This window comes from Panthera pardus, unplaced genomic scaffold, assembly GCF_024362965.1.
Source record: "Panthera pardus isolate Hobbes unplaced genomic scaffold, ASM2436296v1 HiC_scaffold_20, whole genome shotgun sequence".
Classification (NCBI taxonomy): domain Eukaryota; kingdom Metazoa; phylum Chordata; class Mammalia; order Carnivora; family Felidae; genus Panthera; species Panthera pardus.
The window spans coordinates 93,168,864-93,189,796 of NW_026526766.1; the positions used below are offsets into that span (position 1 = coordinate 93,168,864).

Sequence of the window (20,933 nt, forward strand, 5' to 3'; positions counted from 1 at the left end):
TGATAGTATTTGTTTTAATTTTTATTTTTGTTGATGTTTATTTATGTTTGAGAGAGAGAGAGAACAGAGTGCGAGTGGGGGAGGGGCAGAGAGAGGGAGACACAGAATCCGAGGCAGGCTCCGGGCTCCGAGCTGTCAGCACGGAGCCCCACGAGGGGCTCGAACCCACAGACCGTGAGATCATGACCTGAGCCGAAGGAGGACGCTCAACCGACTGAGCCACCCAGGTGCCCCCCCACCCGGTAACGATATTTTTAAAGTTTCATTTTCTAAATATTAATGGATAGGATACAGAAATGCAATTGATTTTTGTATGCCGACTGTACCCCATGACTGGCAGTTCACATATCGGGCCCTGTGAAGTGAGTACACAGCTTACTCTTATCTCTGGCAAAGGAAGAGCCCTGGGTCTCAAGCCCACACTCTTCAGTGCATTGAGACGCACATTGTCCTGGGTGACGCTGGCTCTGTGGACACTCTGGGGTTGGATTTTCAGTTCTTAGGGCTCCGTGTCCGGGAGGGGGAGGAGGAGGAGACAAACTGCCACGGACACTGGCAATGCTGGGTCCGGGGCGGGGGAGGGGGGGGGGGATGTGCTGGGGCGGGCCTGTGCCCACCCTCCTCAGGGTTTTCTGCGGTGTCCTTGTGATGCCAGCACCTTTTATTGAGGACAGTCATTCTGTCGACGAAAAATTACCGTTGAGAACTATCCTGTGTTGGGTGTGTTACCAGCCAGAGTTTTCTAGTGGAAACACACACACACACACACACACACACACAGAAAAAAAAGACCGACACCCATTATTGAAACGCTGAGTTTCAAAAGCATTATGCCAAATGTCAGAAGCAACACCAAAAAAGTACATCCTGCACGAATCCTTTTCTATACGATTCTAGAACGGGCACAACTAATCCGTGGTGAGAGAAATCAGGTCAGCACGAATCTGGAGCTAGAGCTGGGGAGGAATTGACACGGAGTGGGGGGCATGGCAAAACTTTTTGGGGGTGATGGAAATACTGTATATTTTGATTATGGCATTAGTTATGTGGTGATGAACGTTGATCGGCACTTACCGCACTGTAAATGGCTGTATTTTATTGTGTGTAAATTATACCACAATAAAGTTGATTTTTAGGAATATAAATGATAAACCTAACGATTTTCTTTCAGCTTCAAATAAAATGAAAAGAAGCCAACCACCCAAAGACATCAGAGGAAGCCTTGAGAAGGAGTATTTTATTAACAACATGGCCTTGAGAATTCAAAGTGCTGGGTTACTTATTACTTTCCTCCAAGATAAGGGGGAGGGGGGGTTGAGGCGAAGAGAACCCGGAAGAAGGACGTGCGGGGGGGGGGGGGGGCGGGGGGGGGGGGCAAAGGGCTAAGTTACATCTACATACATTTCTGTTCGCGCTGGGCTGCGGGGAGCAGAGGCTTCCCGGGGCCCTTCCTGAGCCTTGAGAGCAGAAAGTAGTTTAACTTCCTGATGGCTGCACGGCCTCGGATCGCCCACCTGCTCCGGCGTGTGCTGCTTGCCGCGGAAAACAGGCCCAGATCCGCGCACACACTGCGGCAGGAGGCCAGCCTCGCGCCTGTCCTCTTTCTCCCGGGGGCGGAAGTCCCAGTGCAGCACGAGGCTGGTTTCTCCCGCGCTCAGGAGGGCCCCTCTGTTCTTTCTGCTCGGTCCATTGGTGGGTATTTTAATTCTTAGGACGGTTCGAAAGCACAGACTTCCAAACCTAGACTGTTGAGTGTGCTTGCAGACGGTTAGAACACGGCAGGGCAGAAAGCACAGACAATCCTGCCTGACAACTTGGGTGCCGACGTCTCCAAGGCAGGCACGGACCGCTACCTCCCCTCCCCTCCTCCAAATTAGCAGCCTTTCTTCCTCTAAGACCCCATCTTAACCTGGGCGACAGCGCCGAATAGAAACTACATTTCCCAGTCTCCCTTGCAGCGAGACTGGTCATGTGACTAGGTTCTAGCCAATGAGACGTGAGCAGACGTGGCCGGAGCAACTCGTAGGAAGCGTGTCTGAAGAGAGGATCCGAATTCCAGTTCTTCCAGTGTGTCGGCTGGAATGTAGACTTGCTGGGCCGCCATTTGAGTCACGTGAACGATACGCCGCACAGCAGAACAATATCCGGGGAGCCTGGCCTCTAACAGCGCAGACCAGCCGGGGACCGCCTACCCTGACTTCTCCTTTGAGAAATGCATCGTATTGTTTACACCACTGCTGTTTTGAATTTTGTCGTATCTTCTTGGAAAGCTTATGGGACGTTTTGGGCTTGGTTCCCTTAGGGGTTCTTGTCCACGGGGTACCAGTGAGGAGGCCCACAGACCTGCAGAGGTGGGTTGTATGCACTGGGGGGGCCGTACCAGGTGTAAACCTGGTCTCCAGGCTCCAGCGCTGAGCGGGCGAGAGTTTGAGCAGAGAAATTCTTTCCTTGCACGTGCTCAGCTTAACCGCTTCCTGTGGGGCGGGGTGGGGAGGGGAGACAGCAGGAAGAGTCTGCAACTGCCAGTGCCAGCCTCTACCCGACCACCAGAGCCTTGCCCACTTCCCAGCCCCCTCTGCTGAGGCTCCAGGCTCCGTGCGGTGATCTGGTACCCGCCTCACCCCACCTCCATGCCTGGTCCTGCTGGTTCTGAGAGATGTGGCCTGCGGGTCCTGAAGTGTGACGTGGTAGCCACAGGGCTTCCACAGATACTGGGTCCTGTGGACCATCCTTTCTTTGTGGCCCCAGCGCCCTGGAATGTCCTGTCTTCCCTATTCGGCCAAGTGGGAGGACGGGACACCACTGGCAAGCGCTTGATGAGGACCGCAACGGGCTCCCTTCCCCGGGCCCTGTCTCCTTCCCGGGACTGCAGCAGCCAGCGGCCGCTATGGGGTCAACGCACCTGACCCATCCTCAGACCCGGGGTGGGCTCCAGGGTGTTCTCAGCAGGCGGGGAAGGCGTGCGTGCGCGCGGCGAAAGGCCGGCGGGCTTCGTGTCTCCCTCGGACGCTGGGACCCCCAGGCTCGTGGGCGTAGTGCCCGCCGCGGCCTCAGGGCGGCAGCACAGCCCGCGTCGCGCGGCCCTGGGCCGGCGCCCCCGCTGGTGCCGAGCCCGCCCTGGGACAGCTACCGCGCGGGACGCGCCACGCGAGAGTTACCGGGGACCCTGCCCGCCGTCCCCACTCGTGGGTTCTCGCCCGAGGCGGGGGACGCGGTCGAGAACCGGCAGGGGCGCACCGGGCGCCAAGAGCCAGGCTCGCGGGGTCCTCCCACCCCTCGTAGCCTCTCGGACTCAGGGTGGACGGTGGTCAGGGTCCCCGTCTCCCTCTCCGCCCCTTCCCCAGTCTCAACGAGACCCGGGATCCTCACGCACCGCCTGTGGGGGGCTACCCCGTACCCCTCTCTGTGTCCAACCATCCATTCCTGGGGTGGGGGCGGGGGGAGTGAGTGCCAGATCCCTTCCAGTGGGAAGCGCACTGCAGTCCCCGTGCGCAGCAGTGCCTTCGGGACGCGGTGCCAGGCGCGGGGTGGGGGGGTGGGGGGGGGGGAGACGACCTCCGAACGGTCCTAGGCCGTGACCCCAGAAAAGAGATGACAGCTGGTCTCTACCCCGTACATCCCGCGCCTGGAGAGTGGGTGCCCAGGGTGGGCTTTGAGTTGGGGGTGGTGGGGCAGCCCCCGTGCCCCCACCCTACCCCGGCCTTTGTGAGTGCCCACCCCCTCCCCCAGCCAGGGCCCCCACCGTCCATCGCATTCCCTCCCCCGCTCTCTGCCGAGCCCCCAGTCTCCCCACGCTGGTTTCTCCCACCCAAGCCCGCCCCCCCCCAGCCCGCCCCCCAGCTGCGCCATCCAGCGGGACTCCCCCACTGGCGCCTCTCTCTTGAGCTTCTGCTGCCCCCCCCCGCCCCCCACCTCCCTGGCCCCCCAGCCTCCCCCTGCCCGCCGGTCCCCCACCTCCCTCCGCCCTCATTAGCATAGCAGCTGCTCGCCGAGCGGGGACCCGCTCGGAGGAAAGGGCAGAGGCCTTGAGAATGAATGGGGGCCACAGCTTCGGAGGGGGCAAGAGAAGAAAGACAGACAGACGCGCAGAGGGACGGCCCGACATACAGCCAAGCAGAAGAATGAGCCCGACGGAGGGGAGGGAGTGTTGAAGGGGGGCGGGGAGCCTAGGCCCCAGAGGCGGAGCGTGCAGGGGGAGGTGGGGGAGGGCGGCCTCCAGAGACCCCAAGCCCCAGGAGGAGGCCTCTGGAGGAACTGTCTGGGAGGTTCCCAGACCTCCCAGGGCCCCCTGTCCTCCACGCCCTCACACCCCGGCCTCAGGCTTTGTTCCCCAGCTGCCCCCTGTGCCTGGCACCCCTGCTCTTCCAACAGCTTCCAGGTGGACACTGGCCTCTTCTAGGCAGGCTCCTGTGAGGCGTTGGGAGGCACTTGGCCAAGCCAGCTGCCGGGCCCGTGTGTCATACCCCTCGTGTGCCACCCTTTGCTGAGCTGGGAGACGTTTGGGGGACACCGAGGGCAGCCCCTTCTCCTTCTCCTAACCCCCCTCCCTGGCCCTTGGCCCTTGATCTGGCCTCCAGATCCTGCCCTCCCTCCTCTGGCAGGCTCTGTCCTGGCTCCCACGCCTGTTGACTTTAGACTTCACTCTTTCTGGCTGACCATTTTCCTGCATTTCCTGGTCTGTCTCTGGCATCCATTCCAACAGTAAACACTTCCTGTGTCTGGCTGGGGGCAGGTCAGGGAGACAGACAGTTGGACTGGAGCCGCCATCACTCCTGGCTGGGAGAGTGGGGCAGGCCCTGCCCCCCGACTCCTCCACCTTGGGTGTCCTGGGTGGTCCTGGCTGGGCCCCTGGCTTGGTCTCCACGTGCATACCTGCAGAATCCTGGAGGCCAGGCGGAGAGGTCAGCTCTGACTTCTTTCCCATCCTGGCCACAAAGACACTTGAGAGGATGCTTCCACCCCTGAAGGCCCATTGGGGGCGGAGGGGGACTCCCAGGTGACACCATTGGCCCACCCACAGCAGTTACCGCCAGTTCCTGAGCACGGAGGTCCTGGAGAACCAGCCGGCACTGCTCGGTTTGCTGGTTTGTTCACAGCTCTGACCTCGGACAGCGGAAGGAGAACTGTAGTTCGGGGTCTGCTTCCTAGGGCTCTGCCCAGCGAAAGGGCCATGAAATGCCCATGAGAGCCCTCGCCAACAGCCAGGGTCCAGGCAGTGGGGCGGCGGGCACCTAAGGAAAGAGGCAGCCGAACCCCAGCAGGCCTCCCCCACAGCTGTGGTGCTGAGCAGGGCCTGGTCTCCTTTTTTGTCCTTGCTGGAGAGACCATTCCTGTGAGCAGCGCAAAGCCTTTCTCAAAGGTGTCTCTCCAAGGGAGGACTTAAGGGAGCCGCAGACAGCCGCCGGCAGGTGCCTGGGAAGTGCCCCGGTGCCCATGCTCCACCGGCGGCCGACGGGCCTCTCCGCTGTGGGGCTTTAAGGGGATTGCAGGGACAGCGGCTCATTGGGAAGCAGACCCCTCCCCAGCAGCCTAGGCCGGGAACAAGCGTCACTTGCTAGTTCTCAGCCAGCTTCCTCCCTCTGCCGTGGGGAATGGAGATACTGTCCCACATGCCACCCAGGGAGTGCCCAGGGCCTGGCTTCACGGTCCAGACACCCCAACCGAAGCCCGGGCTCTTGTGGCAACTCTCCCTTTCGAGGCCTGGCAGCCTCAGCTGGAGTCCGCAGCCCCGCGTGCTCGCCAGCCCAGTGGACACCGCCTCCCCTGGGAGCTCACTGGCAACAAGTATTCCACTCACCTCTGCGTGTGTCCCAGGGTAGAGCCGGCCCCGGTCTCTTGGCTGAGGGGAAGGTAAAGGCCGATTTCATCAACAGAAAAACGAGCTCGGAAAACCCTCAAGGGTCCAGCAGGGCAGGGTGTGCGAAGTAGGAACATGGAAGGCGCAGCCCCCAAAGCGTCCAGTTTGGACAGGGCAGTGTGTCTGTGGGGCGGGGAAGCCCGAGCCCTTGGGCTGCTGTAGAGGGGTCCGGAAGCTCCGAGAAAAAGCTGTCACCTTGGAAGTCTTAAGCTGCCGGCTCCCCCTTCTCCTGGCAGGCTCCTCTTGCTCTGGTGTCCCCCCCCCTTTCCCGTAAGGCCCCAGGACCCCGAGGGCAGCTCGGGTATGTGCCAAGAGTCTCTGCTCCTCTAGTGGGTCCCAGCAGCAGACACCCTGCTCTGAGCTCTCCTCACGCACACAGGGACGCTGGCTGACACTAAGTCCAACTTGGGGTCTGTGCTCTTCGAGGACCGGCCGGCTCCAGGGGCTTCCCCAGCTCAGCTCCCAGATGCCACCAGGGGACGGAGAGGAGAAACTGGCCTTTTACTTGTCAGGAGAGAGCAACTATGGTGTTCCCGCAATTACAAAAAATACCCGTTCTGCGCAGCAGGCGGTCCAGCATGAGCCCACAGCAAAAGAAGGTGGTGGTGGGCAGGAGTGGGGCCTGGTCCTTCCCGGGACCCGTGGCACGTCGGGCTGGCTAGGGGTTGGGAAGAGCTTCGAGAACTTTCCATGCAAAAGGCCTCGGCTGCTTTGCCAGGGAGCAGAGGAAAAGGTTTGAGGGCTGGTTCTGGATGCACTCAGGGTGGCCTAGGTTCCCCCCTCCGCCCCCACCCCGGGGGCGGAACTGGGTCCACCCCTGGCACCTCCTAAGTCCCGGTTTGCGGCCGACCAGTTCACCAGGCTGTGTTTAGGTGAAAACAAGCCAAGCTTTGTGTAGATGGCACCCACAACTAGCAGGTTGCAGCCTGACCCTCCTCCTGGGTGCCAAGACTAAGAAAAACCAACAAACTTTTTTTTTTTAATAAAAAAAATCAATGAAAAATTTATTCATAAATTTTTCATGCTGGGCTACAAGTCTATATCGTACACTCAGGAATGTGCTGCAGACTTTATCCAGTTAGAAGTGATCATACCAGGACCCACACACAGCTTCCATATAAGCCTAGAAAGTCTTAACATTAATTAACATAATTAAAAAGGTATTTGCATCTAGAAAAAATATACAGAAAAACTCCTTTTGGAGTAATCTGTGCCTCAGTTTCAATGTCTGCTTGTTTCACTGACATTATCAATATATTCTGCTCACACAAGGTTTTATAAAAAGCCCCAGATGACGCCCGAGTGTGACCGGCCGCGCGCAAAGGGCCTCCACCCACCTGTGTCCTCAAGCGCTCCCCATTTCTGCACGGAGGGTCAGCGGCACTTCTACCCAGGGGAAGCCTCATTTAAATTTGAATAATTCAGCCTCCCTTTTATTTCCCAGGATCAAAACAACAAGGGGTGTGGGGTTGCATAGAAAATAGGAACCTCGGAGACCAGGAAGGGCGCCTTTCGGGACCGAAAGTGACGCGGAAGCACCGCCTCCAGCCCAGGTCCCCGCGCGGCCCCTCCCCCCATGACAGGGTTTTTGGATTCGAATCGGGTCCTTGAAGCTCCGGGAGACTGAAGAAGGGGCCAAACAGTCCTTCAACTTACTCAGCAATTAGCACAAGAGATTCACAGTCTTATAGGTATTTTATAAAAATATAAATATGGGTACACTGTTGCCTTCACAACGCTGGATACAACGCCCTTTAAAATTGGGTTTATAACCAAGATTCAAAACATACACCTAAAACTTGGCTTAAAATATGTTAATATTTTATATTCTGTCATAAATGTTATGACATTCAAATGTGGCAAATCCATTTACTTTTTTAAAAAAGTGTGCGACCTACTAACTATAATAGAACTCACTAGAAAAGGTAGGACCCCTCCCGCCCCCATCACCGCCACACCCGAGCACCCGTGCTCCCGAGGAAACTTCGCAAAGCCAGCAGGTTCGGGGGATGGTGGCCTCTCTCACGGGAGAGGGGAGAGGGAGCCCCGGGGCTTCCCAAAATTGTGTGCCTGTGTGTCAGGAGGGGGAGGAGAGGGGGTACGGGGCGGGGGGGGAGGAGGGGAGAGAGTGAGAAGCAGGGAGAGGGACCTGCACGGGAAAACCATCAGGCTGGGCGGTGTTTTCAGTGCAACCAAGAAATGACAGACTCAAGTTTTTAGTTTTAAGACTAAGAAAAAAAAAAATGTATCTTCCCCCCGATAACCACATTGACCACGCACAATATTTTCCAGACAAAAAAATTCAGGCGCACAAACTTCACCCACAAATATACACACACATGATAAATAGTTTAGAACCCTAAGAACAGCGGAGCGTCTCCACCGTCGCGCGTCCGGGCCGGAAACGCCCCGCCGTGGCCCCTGGGCGACTGCGGGCTTCGGCCGCGGGTCCTGCGGGCGGCGGAGCGCCCCGAGCCCGGCGTCCCCGCCGCCCGCCTTCCACCTTCGGGAGAAAACATTTCGACCGGAGGATCCGGTGTCTCGGGACTCCAAACTTGCTGGTAGCGAGACTCAAATTTCAAAGGGGCTGCAGCCCGCGCCCCGCCCCCACCTCCCCCCACCCCCCCACCCCCCCCCCACCGCGAGGCGGAGGGCGGGGGCCGTGGGAAGCCCTCGGCCCGGGTCCGGGCGGCCGCGCGGGGGCGTCGACCCCTGGCAGCGGGCGCCGCGCGGCCCCCGTGGGCGCGGACGCGCGCGCCAGACTCGTTGTGGCCGCGGGGCCCGGGGGCCCGATGCGCACCGAGGTAGTTGGCGGGAAGGTACAGCAGACGACACGCTCGAGGCCCGCGTCCGGGTCCGGGCGGGCATCACCGGCCGCTGCCCGCGTACTTGGCCTTGGTGATGAGATAGAGCACGATGTCCTGGTGGCCGCCGAACGCGGCGATGTGCAGCGCGCTCCAGCCGTCGCGGTTGGCCAGGCGGATGTCGGCGCCGAACTTGACCAGCAGCTTCACGAGCTCCAGGTTGCCGTCGATGACCGACTGGTGCAGCGCCGTCTGGCCCTCAGGCCCGAACGAGTTCACGTTGAACTCGCAGTTGGTCATGTTCTGCAGCAGCGACTGCAGCTCCTGCGTGTTGCCCTTGCGCACGGCCTCCTGGAAGATGCGCTGCGTCTGCGGCGCCGAGCAGGTGGACAGCTCGGCCTGGCTCATGCTGCCTCCGGGCGCGGGCCGCGGGCCGCGCCGGGGCTCAGCGCGGGCGGCGGCGGCGGCGGCTGCGGCGCGGGCCCCCGGCTGTCTCGGGGCGCGCCTCGGCGCATGGAGGGCGCGGCGCCCCCGGGCCCCGCACGCCGCCCCTGGGCGTTCCGGGCTCTGGGGGCCGGGGGCCGCCGCCGCGGGGCCCCCGCCGCATCCAGCCGCGCCCGGGCGAGCGGGCGACGGGGGCGGGCACTGCGCTCGCGGGGGCCGGCGGGCCCGGCGGCGGCGCCGCGCGTTCCGGGTCCCTGCTCGCTGCGGCTCCCACGCGGGTCCCACGCGCCTCCCCACGCGCAGCCACACTCGCCCGCCCGCCCGCCGCGCCGGGGCGCCTTTTACTCCCTTTATATTTGCATAACAATAGGGCGCCCGTGACGCGCGCGCCGGCGACCGGATGATTGGGCGGCGCCCACGTGGGGGCGGGGCGGGGGCGGGGCGTGCCTGGGCGGTAGCGCGCTTCGCGGCAGGGGGCGCTGGTCGCCGGCAGGGGGCCAGGTGGCCGTAGCGGGGGGTCCTTGCTCTCCGCACCCCCCGGGCTCTCCGCATCTCCGCGGTCGTCCCGCCTACTCCCCTTTCTGCCACTCGGGGAATTCCAAGCTCCCTCCGCGGACGGACCCAGGCCCGATCCCCGGCCGAGCGCAACCCCGAGGTGCACCGAAGGGCGGCCTACCGGTGGTGGGGGTTCGCTGACGTTTCAGACCCGGGAGGCCCGGGTAGAGAGCCCGGGTCTCGCTCCGCGCTTCCGGAGCGCGGGCCGCAGACCCTCTGCGTCCCTAGCGGGCTGGGTGCGCAGCGACAAGACTGGCTCAGCCTGGCCCCCAGGACACGAAGTCCACGCGGGTGACAAGTCCACGAACAGCTCGGGCGTGTGACCTGGGCCACGCGGTCTTTCCTGAAGGAGGGCGGCTCCTCTGGCGCCCTGGGTCACCCCGTGTTTGCCCCCAACCTGACAAGCGTGAGGAGCCAAACCCTGAGGTCCCGCCCTGACGAAGCAGGGTCTTTACAGGAGGAAGCTGGGGGCTGGAGGTGCTCAGAAGCCCCTCCAAGGCGGGGAGGTCAGTCGGCCGGACCTCAGGGCGTGCTTCCCTCTCCTGGGCCACCTCCATCAGCACGACTAGGGACAGGCAAGGCCTGGCCAGGTGAGCAGCCCCAGGTAGGGCACCAAGGACCGAAAGAAAGCCCAGAAATGACTCATTTCCAATCCGTAAACCCATTTTGTATTGACATTCTAATACTCCCGCCAGGTTTCCTCATTAGGATTTTACAGTTTATAGCTGGGCTCTGGTGGCTGGAAACGGAGCAGGAATGACTCTCGGAGCAGTAGGCCCAGGGCAGCAGGGCAGCACACAGGAACTTCAATTCCTTCGGAAGCGGGCTGGAAATTCCCGAGGAGGCGGCCCTGGGCCTCAGCCCGGGAGTCCCCCCCTGTCAGGCCTTGTTTGGGGATGGGCTCCCGTGGGCACCGGCCTGGTGTGCCCCATGTTTGGAGACATATGGGGGTGGGTGTGTGCCCCCCATCTCGCTCTGTGCTCTGGAACGAGTCACAGCCGAATCACAGGAAAAACTGGGTAAGGCCACCCCAGGGCTGGCTGCCTCTGGCCAGCTGCCCTCAGACCTGACCATTGTGGACTCTCTCGGGGTCCTCCTGGCAGCCAGAGCTCCCCGAGTCCCTCCCTCTGGTCTTCCGGAGGCTGGTGGTCTGGCTGGTGGTCCAGCTCTTCTGCTCAGTCTTGCTCCCACCAGGAGCTCCCCACAGTGTAGGTGGGTAAGCCCTGGCCCGAGGGGGGAGTCCCGAACCAGGCCCTGTGCTAGGTTCAGCTGAGGTTGTGACCTGGTGGGGGTGGGGGTGGGGTGCCGGTGTCAACAGCCCCTCCCTCGCCCCACTCATCTTGCCAGATGGGGTCCCTGGGCCCAGTAAGGGAGCCTGCTGGACTGTGAACCCCTCGAGGGCGGGGCCCTGACCACCTCCAGCACCCCCTTCCCTGCATCTTCCCAGCATCAGGGAAGAGGGCATAGGCCCTGTCCCCTGGGGCCTGTATTTACCTCTGGACAGTGCCCAGGGCTATGCCCAGAAGGTGAGGGGTTCATAGGCCCCAGCGCAGGTGGGTTCAGGTCCCCTGACCTGAAGAAGGGCATCTGGAGACCCTGTAGGGCCCGGGAGCAGAGCCCGGGGGTGAAATGTCCCTTTGACACGCGCGCAGGCTTCGGGGTGGGCAGACAAAGGGGCCCTGTGAGCTCAGTGTGGGAATGCACGGCCACCACCATGGGCCATGAAATCGGTGGCTTGGGTGCCCCCGGCAGGGACATAGGAGCATAGAGTAGCCATAGGAGTCTAGCCTGATGTTGCCTCCCGCCCCACCCAGGGCTCGGCGTGAGGGTCAGGCAGGTGCAGCCAGGTCTGCCACTGTGGGGTTTGGGTGACAGTCACACTATCTCTGGGGAGCCGATGGGATTTCCGTGGCCGTGCCGTGGCTGGGAGGGAGTTTCTGGTCTGAGCCGCCGTGGTCCACACCCTGGGAGTTGCCCCATTTGAGGACAGGAGGGGAAGAGGGGCTTGCAGGGCACTGGCTCCCAGTAAGCTCTTCTTCAGCGTTTGCTGAAGGAATGGTCCAAAAGGAGGACATTTGTTCCAAATGCCTTGGAGGGAATGGGGAAGCCAGGCCCCGCCCTGCGGCCCAGAGAAGCCCCTCTCCGGTGTGGGTGGGGTTTCTTGGTGGTGTTGTATAATAGATAAGCAATTCACTGGCTCTGAGTGAGAAACCCCTGACCTGGGGTCTGGGGGGACACACTCGACCCTGACCATGCGGCAGGACCCCGTCCTTCTCCCCATTGGCTCCAAGGATGCTGGCCCAGGAGTGCCACCCTGAAGGGCCGTGGTGGGTGGAGGCCAGAGTTGGAGAGGGCCCCCTTCTTTCTCTGGGGACCCCTTCCTCTAGAGGCTCACAGCAGTGGGTGTTGGGGGCGAACAATGTGGGCAGGGGTGGAGCGGCCTGGGGAGCATTCTGGGATATGGGCTGGGAAGGTCTGGGTGGAGCGGCCTGGGGAGGACAGCGCAGAAGAGGCGGCTGGCCAGAGCTGGGCCAAGGCCTGCGGCCACCTTAAAGGCACTAGGCGGGGGAGGGAGGGTGAGCAGGCAGGCGGGCAGTGGGGGCGGGGCTTCCAGCTAATTCATTAAAATGTGTCGGGGAGCGTGGGAAAGAGGAGAGTGTTTCTTCCCAGCAGCCCAGACACCTGGTAGAAGGGCCGAGAGAGGATAGAGATCAAATAACAAACACTCAGCCCTCGGCCAGAGCGGAGGAAGGACGCCCGGGGCAGGAACTGTGGCAGACAATCACTGCGCGGCTGCTTAGGGCACGGCCTGGCACTAGGGCCGTAGCCCACCCTGTCGGCGTGGTGCCTGACCCCTAGCCTGGGAGGGGGCCTGAGGCAGTCCTGGGGCCTCAGAAGGCTTTTTGGGCTGACCTCCTGGTGGCTCAGGACCGGGGGTCGGGGGCTGGGGCCTAGGATGGGGTTGCCGTGGGGCTGGGCTGGGCTGGCAGCGAGTACGTGAGCCTGGGAGGGTTCCCGGGGGGACACGGCCAGTCTGGGCAGCAGAGGGGTGGGGAGGTGGGAAGGCAGGCTGGACGGTACGCGTGTAGCTGTGAGGGGGCACACTGGGAAGAGGCCCCACGCAGTCGCCCTCTTCTCCCTCTAGAGGGTGCGCGGGGCAGTGGGGTGCTGGGGCCGGGCCTGCCTGGAGGGACAGGAAGGACACGTGGTCTCCTGTCTCCCCCGTGCTGGTCCCTGGCTCTGGCCTCCTTGTGTTGAGGACCAGCTGCAACCACCACCAAGGCCTTGGGTCAGAACAGAGTCTCCAGAGTCTTCAGGAAGCAGCTGGGTTGGGCAGTGGGGCCGGCACCCCTGGCGGTTTCCTCCTGACCTTACTAGGGGAGGAGCGTGGTCAGGGCTGCCTCCCAGGACAGGACGCGGGCCAGTGGTCTGGCTCTCGGAAGCAGCACCCCGATCACAGAAGGTCCCGAGCCCTGGTGGGGTGTCTGCTCGCCCCCACAGCCCCACGTGGCCCTCGGGCTCAGCAGTGACCGAAGGGTGGGGGAAGCCAGGGTTGCACGCTTGGCCCTGACACGGTGCCCCGGCTCAGCCCGGTCCTGTCCTGAGTCTCCGAGTCCCTCCCTCCATCTGTGCGGTAGCATCTGGTCCGGCTGGCCCCAAGGTTGCTGCGGGGCCGGGTGGGCCAGCGCCTGGCACGAGGTGGGCGTTTTCAGGGAAAGGAAATGATGGGCAGTGTGGCAGGATGGGTGCATGGCGTTCAGCATGAGCCCCCAGCCTCATACTCTTGGGCCTGACCCCCAGCCCAGGCGGGGGCAGAGGTAGGCCTGGCACTGCCAGCACCCACCTGGTACCTGAGGCAGTCACACCTGGGCCTGCAGGTGCACCCGCTCTGGGCAGAGGCGGCAGCCCCGCCCCGCCCCGCCCTGCCCCCCGGGCTCCCCAGCCCTGAGGCTTCCGCCTGGGTTCCCGGGCCAAATCTGAGCTGGTTTCCGCTCAAGGCAGGAAGGACAGGAAAGGGATGTGGGGGGTGGGGGGGGGGCACATTCCTAGGGAGTGAGCCAGGAGGAGGCGGCCAGGGCAAGATGCAGTCTAGGCCCCTCTCCCCGCCCACCTGGCACCGGTGCCCGGGGCCCTCGGGTGCCGGCAACGGGCGCCTGCGCCTCAGTTTCCCAGAGAGTAGGTGGAGCAGTGGCTGTTTCCTGCAGTTGTGAGGGTGGACGCTCTCGTGTGCAGGGCCCCCTTGTGGCTTCGGCTGCCACTCTGTTTCATGAGAGGAGGCCACCTCGACCGGGTTGGGGCGGGGGGAAGAAGCCATGTGGGGTCACACTCCGGCCGGCGAGGGGGAGAGGGCAGCAGATGCAGAGGTGGGCCTCCCCTCCAGACACAATGGATGCCCTCCTAGAGGGTGGCCGCCCTGCCTCTTGCACCACAGAGGGCTGGGCCCCGTTCCCCAGGAAGCCCCCAACCCCCACCCCCGCCACATCTGGCCTAAAGGGCCCTGGCCCTGAGGGGTCCCACCATCTATACTCCCTGGAACTGGAGGCCTCCCCGAAGGTCTGAGGAGCCCAGGAAGGTGGGGCAGAGGGGGGTGGCATTTACCAACACAGCAAAGGGAGTGGGCCCCCAGTGCGTGGGGGGCCTGTGTGCCCCCGCCTCCCTCCGCCCCACTGAGCCCCGCTGACGGGAGCCGCTTGGGTCCCAGCCCCGGGCCTTTGTGAAGGCCATTTCCTCTACCAGGCGTGTCCTTCCCACTTTCCGTCGGCCTCATTCCCGAGTATCAGGCGGTTCTCAGCTCAGGGTCCGAGCATCCTGACCTTGTGCAAGAACTTTCATCCCTTCCACCCCGGTCCTAGCTCTGCACCTGGGGCTGGCGCCCAGGTGTATGCAATGAGTCCACGGCCACAGGTGCACCTAGGGCCAGGCCCAGGTGTGTGCAGTGAGTCCATGGCCACAGGCCCATGCAGGTCAGGACTTTTATTATCTGTATTGCTGGAGGTGGGTGGGTGGGTGGATGCCCCAGGGGGCAGTGCAGGCCCGCGGGCCTGGGGGCTCAGCTCTGCTTCCAGGAGCTGGAGGCGCTGCTCAGGATCTGGCTGAATTGCGAGGTGACACGGCACAGGTGGGAGCCCTCCCAGAAGACCTTGCCACAGCCAGAGCAGCAGTAGAAATGGCGTAGCCCCGGCCGCCGCAGCACGCCCTCCGGGACCCCTGCCAGCTGCAGCTGGGTGCCACTGGCCAGTGTGGCAGGCGCACCAGCCCGCAGGTCTGCGGCCTCCAGCCAGCGGCAAGGTGGGTCGTAGGTACAGCCCCCGGGGGCCTCCTCTGGGGCCGAGTCTGGAAAGGTGGGGGGTGGGCGGCCACCCTGAGCTCTCAGCCTTATGGTGGGGTGGGGTGGGGTGGGGTGGGGTAGGGTGGGGTGGGGTGGGAGGGGCTGGGGGGATGGTCTGGCCTCCACCCTTTTCTTTCCGGTGCCTCTGCCCTACACTGCCCGGTCCCCCCAACGCTCTGCCTCATCTTACCCACGGACCCCTGGCCCTCTCTCCCCACTGGCCCTGCCCACTACCCCTCGCCTAGGGCACAGGCCCATCCTCTCAGGGCAGTCCCCTCTCCTGGGCCAGGAACAAACCCTGTCAGTGGGTGGTCCCAGGGCTCACCTGACTCCTGTATGTCCTCGCTCTGGGTGGCCTCATCACCTGGCAATCAATTGAGGACATCAGGGACTGTCCTAAGGGTGGGTCCTGGCAGCCCCAGTGCCCACAATGCACCTCCAAGTGCCCAGCCTCTCCCCCCACCCTTAGCAGAAAGGGCAAAGGGTAGGGGGCTGAGGAGCTTTGGTGCCAGCCTGATCCCCTCCCATGGGAACTCACACCTTGGAATGTTCTTGGGGCTCAAAGGTCCTTGGGAAACAAGTTCTGGGCGTGAGATTGGCCGATTAGGGCACTGGGGGCCTGAGAACGGGCCGGTGGGGGCGGGGGCATCCCATTCGTGGCGATGAGAAGATAAGCCACTGCCAGGGCCTGTGTTTCATAGCAGCAGGGCCCAGGGGACCTGCTGGAGCTCAGGGCGACCTTCTGACTCTGCAAGAGGGTCCCCACCTCCGCTAAGAGCACAGGAGACTCCAGGGAGGTGGCCAGGCCTGGGGCTACTGAGGGGCCAGTGCCGGCGTGAGGGCAGTGACAGCTGAGGAGTCCTAGCCGGCAGGCATAAGAAGAGTCCTACCCCTAATTTGCTTGGCAAACATCTCTCCACAGATGGCTCCAGATTAACTTTAGCCAGAGCCTGAATGGATGAGCACTGCCCCCACCCCTCCCCCCCCCACCCCCCCCCCCCCGCAACGCAATGAGGCCATGACCTCCATCTGGTCTCCCTATCTTGCCCTAGTCGGTCTGGCCTCAGCCTTTACCTGAGGCCCACGAGATGCCAGCAGGCCCGCAGGAGGGCCACCCACCACCTCAGGACAGGCGTGGGCCTCTGGGCAGAGCGCTGGTGGCTCAGAGGAGCCGGGAGCCCAGTGGTGGGGCGGCTCTAGCAGAGGGCAGTGCTCGTACCCTGCTCCTCCCTTCCTGGGCCTTGAACATGTCAAGGCCACACTGTGGAGAGCTGAGAGCTGCTGGGGGCTGGACACAGGCCATCACGATGGCTCACCTGAGGAGCTCCAGCCCAAACCTCAGGGGGTTTCGGAAGAATAAGAACACCCTCGTGGGGACGTCACCGTCCGGGAGAGCCACGGCGAGCCGTGCAAAGGGATCTCAGAGGCACCCTAACCTCAGGCTGACCCCCCTGGAGAGGGCACTAAGACACTCTCCTATCCATCCCATCCTGCTCTCCACTGAGGAGCAGCCGGGAGCCTGGGGAGGAGCTGCGAGGCTCCCTCTGGTGCCCCTCTCTCTAGAGGGCGGGGGAGCCGGTGATAGGAATGGAAGGGCACACTCACTGCCCCAGCCAGCGACTTCAAAGTCTCCTTCCAGTTTCTAGTTTTACAAGGATGGAAACTGAGGCTGGGTCCACGGTTGAGGGGGTTGACATCTGGGGTTTGCCCTCCTTTCTGTCTGTCCGGGATCGTCCGCCTTCAGATTGCTTAGCAGGTGCCAGTGTGCAAGCAAATGTGCATCTGTGCACGTGCACGTGTGTGCAACAAGTGTGTACAAACAGGTGCGTGCCGGCACACATGCCTGTGTGCATGTGCACTCTGTGTGAAGGGCAGGGTGACCGGAGAGAGGGCGGGGGACCCCACCCCAGAGGGGCCCTGAGTGTCTCAGCTTCCTGGCCTCCTGGGCCTGTAACCTTTGCGCAGCGTGAGCTCTGTCTTTCCACCGGCCCCTGGCCGGCACCTCCCTGGTCATCCCTGCAGTTTAATCCCGCAACTGGGCCACTGTCCACAGAGCCCACACCTAACCCCATGGGGCAACATACCTGTGATGCTGGGGCCTTCCGGGCGGCTGCTGAGCCTCACCAGCTGCTTCATCGTGTCCTTGGAGACCTTCAGGTACTGGTCACAGTTACAGGCCTGGGGACAGAGGGGTGCTGAGGCCAGGTGAGGCTCCGCCCACCTCCCACCCCCAGCCTCAGGCTCCTTGCAGCTCTGGGTCTGGCTAGGGGGTTTCACAGCGACAAAAGCACACATCCCTTCCTCTCCTTGCAGGACAGGGCACACCTCCTCCTGGGAGCCCTCCTGCACGGCACTGGATCCTAGTGGGCCCTAGGCAGCCTCTTCTGGCTCATGAGACCCTGTGGGCCTCTGTCATCATCCTGGGCTGTCCTCCCCAACCGCAGAGCCTCGAGGGCACAACCAGGCCTGGGCATCCCTGGGCTAGCTCAGCATCAAAGGGTCAGGGTAAGAGGCTTGCAGCGGGCCCCTCAGCCAGGCCATTTCAGTGTCCGTGTTTGTAGATGATGCCTGCTGCCTGCTGCCTGCCCCCGCCCCCCTGCCCCCGGGGCACCACATCACATCTACAAGGGATTAGGAGGGAAGCCACTTTTGCTTCTATTTGGGGTCCTTGTCTAGGACGTGCAATGGCTCTTGGAAGGCACTCAGCTCGGCCCTGCTGACCTTGCAGTGACACTGGGGGTGGGGGCAGGGGCTTCTGGGGCCCATCCTGTCCTCCCAACACAGCTGCCCCAGGGTTGCTTCATGATGGCCACTGACTGACAGGGTGAAGGACCCCAGGGTCCCCATGATGAGGTAAGGAGGGCCCAAGGGAGAGTGGGAGGGGCCACTGGTTCCCAGGCAGGTGGGCACAGGTGCTCATGGACACAAGCACAGCCAGTCACAGCCCTTCCCCAAATCAGAGAGGCCTGTAAGAGGAGGATGAGCCTAGAGCAGGGCCTGAGGGTGGGAGGGGGCGTTCCGGGGCCACAGGGAGGAGGGGTCCATGATCTGTGCTCATGGGATCACTCCCGGGCCCCTCCTGGAGGAGCCTGACCAGTGCCCTGAATGACACAGCTCCCAGGGGTGGGTGGGTAGGTGGCAGCCACCAGCCCCTGGAGCCTCAGGGTGTGCCCACGTCAGGGGCGGTGCCCCCTGCCCCCACACGCCCTTTTCCCATGGGCCTTTCGACACCATGAGCTTGCTGTACTGCATCCAGCATCGGGAGCCAGGGCCTGGGGGCGCCGGAGGGTGGGGCCACCTCTTCGGGGAGGCCTGGGTGGGGCTGGGGCAGGGCCGGTGCCAGCAGGACCCTTCCTCCTGCCTCTCTGGGGGGGTGCCTCCTGTCCCCTGGCCACCTCTCTGCCACGGGGAGTCTACCGTGGGCCCTGGCCTCCCGGTCACAGACCCAGGGACCTTCCTGGGCAGGAGTGCAGGTGGAGCCCTGGCCGCAGGTCTAGCCTGTGGTCACTCCAGGTCCAGCTGGGGAAAGGGTGGTCGCTGCCTTGGGCTGCCCACCACAGAGAACCGCGTTCGCCCTCCTCCCCCGCTACCCAGGCCCCCCCAGGGGACGGAGCCTGTAGGTGTGAGAGGGATGCTGCATTAGTGGGAGGGGGTGGGAGCCTTCCCAGGACCTGGGCCTGATGCACACACCTGGGCGGGACTGCCAGCTCACGCTGAGTCACGGCACGAAGACAAACCACCGGTGCCATCCACAAGGACCTGGCCCCACCCTCGGGAACCACCGGTGCTGCTTTTCCCACGGCTGCTGCCCACTGCTGGGCCCTGCCGTCACCCCATAGGCCCTGGGAGGCCCTGTCCCACCCCCACCCCCAGCTGGAAAAGCCGGTTCTACATGCTCACCCCCTCTCTGCCTGTGCTCCCCATCTGCAGGAAGGACCAGCACCTAGCGGCTCCCTGTGTCTCCTGTCCCCGTCCCCTGCAAGGTCCACCTGCCTCACACAAGGCTGAGGCCCTGCTCTTTGGGGCCCATGGCCCAGCACAGGCCTGGTCATGGGCTAGGTGCCAGTCCAGCAGAGGTCCCTTCCTGACACCAAAGGGGGAGACATTGCCTTTCATTATGAAGAAAGGGGGCTTCTGAGGGGCTGAGTAACTTGCTTACAGGGCCCTCGGCTAGCGAGGACCCCACACCGGGGTCCTCACGCTGACCCTTAGGAGAGGGGGTATGTGCAGGTGGTGTCTGGGCCATGCCCACTCCCCCTTGGGGGACACACGAACCCGAGCCTTGGGATGCCAGTGGGCCTGGACAGACTGCAGTGGGGGTCCCGGGGAGGGCCCTGGACAGGGGCTGGGTGGTACGGTCTTGTGAGTCCAGCCTGGTCTCTGTGTACCCCCATTCAGTCTGGGAGTCTGAGGGCGGGGAGGGCCTCCAGCCCCAGAGCCTGGCTGGGCGGGAAAGGCCAGGTGAGTCGGGGGCTGGAGGGGCTGGGAAGGCTCATGGCTTCCCGGTCCCAGGAGTCCACCTGCGTGCCCGGTCCCCACAGCTCTTACAGCTGCTTGGAGCCAACACCCACTTGCCGTGCTGTCCCAACTCAGGGCACTCTGTCGGCCTGGGGACTGTCTCGGCCAGAGACCTGAGCCCACAAGGGGGAGGTTGCCTCCCAGGGGCTGGGCCGCCAGCAGTGACTGGTCATCAGGACTGCTGGGGCCCACAGACCGGGAGTTAGGCAGACTTGACCTTTTGGCCCACCCTCTGCAGCCCCTTGCCCCTCCCTGGGGCCTGGGGAGGGCAGGAGAGGACTGCTTTGGCCACTTCTCCAGGAGGCTCTGTTTTCTGGGCTTCTTGGGGGTGTGACAAGAGGCTATAGCAGGCACTTGGGACACCTGCCCGTTCCACTGAGGCTAAGACTTGGCAGGGGGGAGCTGGGGGGCTTTGAGGGGCCATGCCCAAGGGCGGGGCCTCCTCTCAGGTCTGAGCCCAGGATTCGCAGTCACACTCACCCAAGGAGTGGTCGTGGCCAGCAGAACCAAGAGCTGCGCAACAGGCAAGGTGGCAGCATCTGTCCTGAAGTCTGCGTCCCTGGAAACGTCTGTGTTCCCACCTGCCCTGGGTGCAGGGCCACCCACACACACACAACCCTGGTCAGCATGCCTGCAGGTGTCTGCTGTGCACAACCAGCGGACAGCTGGCACACAGGTGTAGAGTGCAGAGGGGCACGCCCCAGCCAGGGCCACAGAACGGGCTGGGCAGGGCCAGCAGGCAGCTCGGAGGGGCCCTTGTACACGTTCCTCTCCAGAGGCAACCAGCCCTCCCTGGGCCCAGGACAGCACAGCCCTGTTGGTTGCTTGTAAACACCCTTGGGCCCCCATCAGCCTTGAGCCCCAGGCCTCAGCAAATGGGGGGTGGGTGTGAGGGAGAGAGGAGGGCGGGATAGAAGCCATACCTGGGACTCACCGGGCAGGGGGTACGTAAGAGAACACGTGTTCGTAAGGGTGCAGGGCCTGCCTAGGCTGGGAGCCCAGAGAAGGAACCCCCGCCCTAAGAAGGATGTGAGTGGGGCCTCCTGCCCAGCCAGCAGCCAGGTCCATGACCTGAGCTCCGCACCACAGGCTGGCTGCCTGGGGAGTTCACACCACCCTGCTTCCCCAGCTCGGTAGGCACTAGGCACCGCTGAGAGTTTTAGGCTCCAGCCGGGAAGTGGGCCCAGGCCACTTGGGTGCCCTCCTTCTGAGCAAGGGGCAGGCTTGTAGAAACCTCACTCCTGCCTGACGGCAAGTGCGGTCCAGGCTCCAAGCGGGGGCCCTGCCAGACTCCTGCAGCCCCCACCCCCAGTGGGGGAGGGGGGAGTCATTCTGGAGCCCAGGCCCTGGAAGGCCATGTTTGGGGATTTCTGACCCACAGGCAGGGCGGGTGGGGGCTGGGCTCAGAAGCTGTGGCATGTTCTAG

General features: G+C 63.2%; 2 protein-coding genes across 6 annotated transcripts in view; both read right to left on the bottom strand.

Moving 5' to 3' along the window:
* Positions 1-7,533: 7,533 nt before the first annotated feature.
* NRARP (NOTCH regulated ankyrin repeat protein) lies at positions 7,534-9,446 on the bottom strand. Its single transcript, XM_019438407.2, has one exon. It carries the CDS (start codon positions 9,067-9,069, stop codon positions 8,725-8,727), a length of 345 nt encoding a protein of 114 aa, XP_019293952.1. The 5' UTR covers positions 9,070-9,446; the 3' UTR covers positions 7,534-8,724.
* Positions 9,447-14,619: 5,173 nt separating this feature from the next.
* Positions 14,620-20,933, bottom strand: part of EXD3 (exonuclease 3'-5' domain containing 3) — an 80,764-nt gene continuing 74,450 nt past the window's right edge. For all 5 annotated transcript variants that reach the window (XM_053908604.1, XM_053908603.1, XM_053908602.1 and 2 more), the window contains 3 exons: positions 17,074-17,167; positions 15,315-15,353; positions 14,620-14,994 (listed from right to left, as the gene is read on the bottom strand). In XM_053908604.1, coding sequence (XP_053764579.1) covers positions 14,711-14,994; positions 15,315-15,353; positions 17,074-17,167 — 417 coding nt within the window. In that variant the 3' untranslated portion in view covers positions 14,620-14,710. The remainder of the gene's footprint in view (positions 14,995-15,314; positions 15,354-17,073; positions 17,168-20,933) is intronic.